Below are 6621 nucleotides of genomic sequence, written 5' to 3' on the forward strand. Positions count from 1 at the left end.
AATTTGATATTTCCAATTCCCAATACAATATTCGATTAGAATTGATAATTTGAAATTTCAGTCAATTTAGTTAATCAACATCAATTCCCAATGTAATGTTCGATTAGAATTTGTAATTTGATATTTTTGTCAATATATTCCTATCCTAGCATATGTTTTATCTTAAAAATTACTTGAAAATTAATGCAAGTTTACATAATAGTACTCCTTTATGTAATATTGACAAAAATTAGATTCTTTTATAGATAAAGAAAAGAATAACATGTAGTTATCAACTTTTCTTTTATTTTCATTCCCTAAGGATGGGAATTAAAAAGACCATTTACCACATGGGTAAGAGATCTTTTAAATTTTGGGATCTTATATACCAAGATATCAAGATTTCCATAGTTATGTGGACCCCAAACATGGTAAGTTCATACTTGTATATATGATACTTGTTCCAAGTACCCACAAACCAAATACACCCACAGTTGAATTCTCATCCTATTAGAGGTAAACATAGTTTGAAAGGCAACATGGGTATGGATGTGGGTCCTTGCTGGATGCTCCTACTTTGAATGAAAGATTTGAGTTTAATTTATTTATTGTTTTGCTCTCGACTTTCTTAGCAAATAGTTATGTTGCAGAACAAGAGAGTTTTCTGGGAGTGCACTTTTATAAAAATATTTAGAGATAAGAAAGAAAATAGATATTTGCTTTTGATTGATTTCCAATTGATTTTACAATTATTCTTTTTCCTTTTTTTACGTCATATACAAGTGTTTATACCTATTATTGAGATGGTAGTTGAGTTCCCATGTCTTGAAATTATAAGTACGAAGGATTAGAGATATTTTTTTTCTGATCAATAAGTAGGAAGGATTAGAGATCTAGACACATACTTGTACTCAACACCCACATTACACTCAAACCCATGCAACATCACAACATGTGACATTAGAATCTTCTTTTCACACACAGCACCAGCACTAATCGCCAATGACCTGGACAGTAGAAGATATCTTTCTGCAATTCTTGTGGGTTTACATAAAAAAATATCCATGTTTGGCTGTGTTTCTAAGAGCTAATAGTTCTATTATGGTGACTAGCCATTAATGCTTGTTCTCTCAGTCTTATGACTGACTTGGTTCCCTTGTTCCAGAATTATGTTTCTTAGACCTCCATTTACAGTCTAAGCTGCTTCTAATCAAGGCATAGACTAGTAGTATTGTGATGTGTGCATCATGCAATTTCCTTCTTTTGTTTCTTTGTGCATTTTTTTTTTGTTAGTCTGAAAATACCATCGAAAGTAATCTTAGTTGTACAATGCAGCAATTAAATTGTGCCTAAGTTTGTAAGATAGGGATTCCACTGAATTTATATTTTCCCAATTAAGATTGTTGATGCCTGATTAATCTCCTATCATCCATGATCTGACTTTATACCAACAAGAAGATGCAAAGTTGTCCCAAGTTCCCAATCACACATTACATTTATGTGAACCTAAACTCAGAAAACTTGTTAAGAGCTGCTCCTATGATTAAAAAAAAAAAAAAAAGATGATTTTATTAATTATAACAGTAATCTGTAGAGGGAAATCAGACAATAAAAATAATGGTAATCTGCATCTCTGAAGTGATGTTCCTACCACTTTAGATAGCTTATAAAGGGTTTATCTGAAACAGGTATGGACTTGACAACCCAGCCGATTGGCCAAGATGCAGCAGCAATTCCAATGCATGCACCCCATTGTCCCCAATCCAACCTCTCTGTATCTGCAAATTTCTTCAAAAATTCGACCATAACCACCTGAAGGATAATGGTTATTCCAATGATCCCCAGAAATAGCTTGTTCTTATGTAACCCCTTAAAAATAGTCTTCTTTTCGAGCTCCCTTGCATTGAATTCATTGAAGACTTGGCATAGCACAAATGTATTGAATATCAAGGTATCCTTTACCTTCTTGCTCACACCAAAGATTGATTCTCCTTTGAACTGTAGGGTCAAGAGGACCGCTATCTGATACAAAGCTTGGGCTAATAGATTCCGCCACATGATATTGGAGATGAGTGGCTCTGTCCGACCCATGGGTGGTTTCTCCATGAGCTCCTTGGTGGGTTGCTCTGTGGCAAGGGCCAGGGCACCTAATGTGTCCATGATCAAGTTCACCCACAATAACTGCACTGCAGTCAATGGAATCTCACCAGCTGAAACTGCAGCCACAAAGTTGATTACAAGGGCTGCAACATTCACCGTCAGCTGAAACTGGATGAATTTCTGGATGTTGTTATAAACACATCTTCCCCATCTCAAAACAGTGGCCACTGAAGCAAAATTATCATCCAAGATGATGATATCTGAACTCTCCTTTGCCACTTCTGTGCCCTGAATGCCCATAGAAAGTCCTATGTCAGCTTCTTTTAATGCTGGTGCATCATTTGTGCCATCACCTGTGACTGCTACAACATGACCTTTTTGTTTCAAGCACTGTACCATGAGAAGTTTATCAAAAGGAGAGGATCTAGCCATCACACGGATTTTATCAACTTTCTCCATTCTCTCATCTGGGGTGTACTGCCAGAATACTTCACCTTCTACAACTGCTTCATTGTTCATGTCTTGGTCAGGTCTTAGTATTCCACATTCAGTAGCTATAGCTCTTGCAGTGAAAATATTATCACCGGTGATCATTTTGACATTCACTCCAGCGTGTTGGCAATCTTCCACGGCTTTTCTCACCCCTGGTCTACATGGGTCCTTTATCCCCACAAGCCCTATAAGGGTCAAGCTGTCTTCTTTTAGCTTTTGGGTGGCTTCTCTAATTTCATGCTCTTCTTCTGGAAGTTGGTTGTGTGCAAAAGCAATGCAACGGAGGCTGCTAGCAGCCATACCTTGGATTATTTGCTCAAATGTCGTCCTTTCAACATGACCAAGATCTCTCATGCTTCCAGAAGCATCGTAGTAAGTAGAACACATTTCTAGTATCATCTCTGCTGCTCCTTTCCAGTGAACATGGACTTTGTTGTCAGCTTTGTTCCTCAATGCAACCCCACTTTGTTTCTTCTCTGAATTGAATGCTTCTACCCGGAGAATTGTACAAGTCTGCTTCAATTCCTCCATGTCCATGTTCAGCTCCAGAACCGCCCAAGAAAGAATTGCTTTTTCAGTAGGACTGCCTGAGAACTCGTATTTTGATCCTGAGGTAGCCCTGTAAATGCTTCCAGTGGTATTTAGGGCAACACCTTGTTGTATCAGTTTGAGGACATCTGTGGCAATTGAAGAGGAAGCATTCTCTTGAATAGGGTCTTGGCCAAGCCAAAACTTTGTCACCTTCATCTGGTTCAGAGTGAGGGTACCTGTTTTGTCGGTACAAATGGTGGTGGCAGAACCCATCGTCTCACAGGCAGAGAGCCTTCGAACCATAGCCTGGTCAGCCATCATTCTCTTCATTGAATAAGCAAGAGTGAGTGTGACAGCCAAAGGCAAGCCTTCGGGGATTGCCACAACCACAATGGTAACTGCAGCTGCAATGATTCTCACCACAGCATTCACTATATCATCAGCCTTTGTCAGACTGCCTTTGAACTCCTGATTTCCATTCTCATCTTCTGTACTCCCTGTGAAGTAGCGCACCAGCAACACCGTAAGAACAAGAAAGGCAACTGCCAAACCAACCTTACCTATTGATGAAGTAAGCTTGTTAAGCCTGGCTTGTAAGGGTGTCTGTTCATTAGCATCACGGCTGATTGTGCTCATCATCTCACCCCATGCTGTGTTCATGCCAACAGATGTCACAAGCATCCGAGCATATCCATCAGCGACTCTTGTTCCAGAAAACAAAAATGGATTCAGGCTGGTGTCGACTTCCACATGGTCACTCTCCCCCGTCATGCTTGATTCATCCACTTGTAACGAATGCCCATCCTGGAACAATCCGTCGGCTGGAACTTGATCTCCAATCTTTAAGCAAACAACATCTCCAACAACAACCTCAAATATAGAAATCTGCTGACGTCGCCCATCCCGGACAACATCAACCTGGATATTATTGCTGACTTTAGACAACTTATCGAACTGTCTATTCTGCCTGAAGTTACTCACAGCAGAGACAGAAATGACCAGAAAGACAGCGACCAATATGCTTCCACCGTCATACCACCCTTCTTTCAGCCCCTCCTCTTTAATGCCAAAGCCAAGAGAAAGAGTGGCACAAGCTACAAGTATGAGAATGGTAACATCCTTAAAAGCTTCCACCACAAAGTAGAAGAAGCTCTTCGTAGGCGGCTCCTGGTAGGTGTTAGAACCGAAAGCTTTTCGCCTGCAGGTGACACCTTCAACAGCTCCATGGATGCCATTTTCAGCATCTGTTTCTAGAACAATGGCCACACCTTCAACACCTCCAAGCTCAAGAAGCTGGGTCAAGCTTTTGTGCTTCACTATTTGAGTGAGGCTATGTTGATCAAAGTTGGAGAATCCATGCTGGGGCTTAACATTGAGTATGACAAACGACGAGGGTGAAGTAGGCAGGGTTTTGCTCCTCTTCTTATTGTTGACAGGATGATTGAGAAGGGAGTACAGAGCCCGGGAACAATAAATTGTAGCGAAGGCCAAGTGCCATCTTCTCTTGGGTTTGCTAAGGGTGCTTGGCACTTCTAGTAAAGACTCCATGCAAACCGAGCTTAGGTCCAACTTGTTGGACATGGTTTTCAAAATACGAAAGGAATAGCAACAAACTGAAACAAAATATGAATTGGCTGGACAAAGCTTCGTGCTCTGGTTATGACAGAAACAATGAGGTTGTGTTATTTAAGAAATAAAAAGGTATAAGTATGTCAGTAGAAGATTGGTAGCGCGTCCCCAGAACTTTCCAGGCATTTTCATACGAACTTAATGCGAAAGCAATTATTCAAATATGTATGAATATATATATATATATCTGCTTTTGATGTTCACAGTAACTGCTTTCAGAAAAATTATTAACAATAGGGCATCTTTATAAATTATGTTTTAAAATGTTGAACATTTTAGTAAATAAATGATTTTAGAATGATGAATTTTATAATATGTTGCTTTATTATTATTCTTATTATTATTATTTGTCCACATAAAACAATTAATTTTTCATTTAGTGAATTTTAGGCTTATTTGGTAATTATTTTCAAAAATGGTTTTAAAAAATAATTTTTGAAAATTGTTTCTAAAAATTGTTCCTTATGGTTTTGTAGAACAAAGTTCTATTTGAAAACTTAAAAAATTTTTAATATGTTTTTAATGTTTTTAAAAATATTTTAAAAATAACTTTTATATTTAATATTTTATTTTTAATTATTCTATATATTTGTTTAATTAATTTTTAAAACAATTCTAAAAAAACAAATGAAAATAGTTAAAAATAATTAAAATATATTTTTTTAAGTTGTATTTTTTGTTTTTAAGAACATAAAATAAAAAATTATTTTCTCAGTTATTAAAAGTGTTTTTTCTTTTCTTTTTTATTAAATATTTTTTTAAATAGTTACCAAAAAGGAAGACTTCAGTTTTAGTGTTGAAAATATAACAAATAGAAAATAAATTATTCGTATTTTTTATTATGACACAAAATTTTAAAAAATAAAAATAAAAATTTGAGGCTTCTCAATTTTTTTCTTCCCTGTTTGTCAAGGTTAAAAAAAGTACAAAAATGGTTTATTGACTGGAAAATGATTAATTTTTATTTTAGTTTTTATCATTGATATAGGAATATCTTATACAAATCAAAATTCACTTTTTTTATTTTAATTATTGATTTCTTTCATGGATATCAATAATTATCATAATATAATTTGTCTATATTTTCATTCCTATACGTCTTACCAAACCAACTTTAATGCTTTTAAAGACAACTAGCCGAGTTTATTATCGTCATAAAGGGTGTTGCTTTGGGAAAAAATCAACTACAAATGAAAGTATGTTGTCCCCACTCTATAATACTATACTTGAGAGAGTGGAACGTTCCTTCGTAATATCATCTTTAAAAGAGTTCGGTGAAAATTTCTAAACTTAGACTTGTGCTTTTGACCTAAAAAAGTGTTTTTGAAAAAAACTAAATGTTTGAAAAAATTTATATTTTTTTTAAATATAGAAAATCATTTAAAGTATTAAAAATTCACTTATAATATTTTTTTTTTAAAAAAACTTGATAAATGATTTTTTTTTTTTTAAAAAAAACTATTTTTATTAAAAACATTTTAAATAAAAACACTTGTTTAATAATTATTTTTTAAAACAATTTTTTTGTTGTATAAAAAATACGTTTAACAACCAGATAATTGATTTTGGCACTTGAAAGAAAAAATTAGGTGATTTCAAAAAATAATTTTTTAGTTGTTTTCAATTATTTTTAATTAGAGTTAGTTTAGAAAATAATTATATTAACATAAAGAATGATTAAAAATAAAATATTAATTATAAAAATTATTTTTAAAATATGTTTTAAAATATTGAAAACAGATTAAAAATATTTTAGGTTTTCAAACAAATATTTGTTCTAAAAAATATTATAAAATAAATTTTAAAAACTGCTTTTAAAAATAGTCTCTAAACTCTTTTTTTTTATTTATTAAACTCATTTATTAAAAAGGTGATTTATTTTGTTACTAT

At 34.2% G+C, this 6621-nt stretch overlaps 1 protein-coding gene across 1 annotated transcript; it reads right to left on the reverse strand.

The window, feature by feature from the left end:
• Positions 1-1436: 1436 nt before the first annotated feature.
• LOC100252717 (putative calcium-transporting ATPase 13, plasma membrane-type) lies at positions 1437-4909 on the reverse strand. Its single transcript, XM_002279531.4, has one exon. It carries the CDS (start codon positions 4681-4683, stop codon positions 1627-1629), a length of 3057 nt encoding a protein of 1018 aa, XP_002279567.2. The 5' UTR covers positions 4684-4909; the 3' UTR covers positions 1437-1626.
• Between the last annotated feature and the right edge of the window lie 1712 nt (positions 4910-6621).

Source organism: Vitis vinifera, chromosome 5 (assembly GCF_030704535.1).
Source record: "Vitis vinifera cultivar Pinot Noir 40024 chromosome 5, ASM3070453v1".
NCBI lineage: Eukaryota > Viridiplantae > Streptophyta > Magnoliopsida > Vitales > Vitaceae > Vitis > Vitis vinifera.

Bases quoted from the DNA above. Each gene is read 5' to 3' on its own strand.
- LOC100252717 (XM_002279531.4), bottom strand. From the start codon at position 4,683: ATGTCCAACAAGTTGGACCTAAGCTCGGTTTGCATGGAGTCTTTACTA.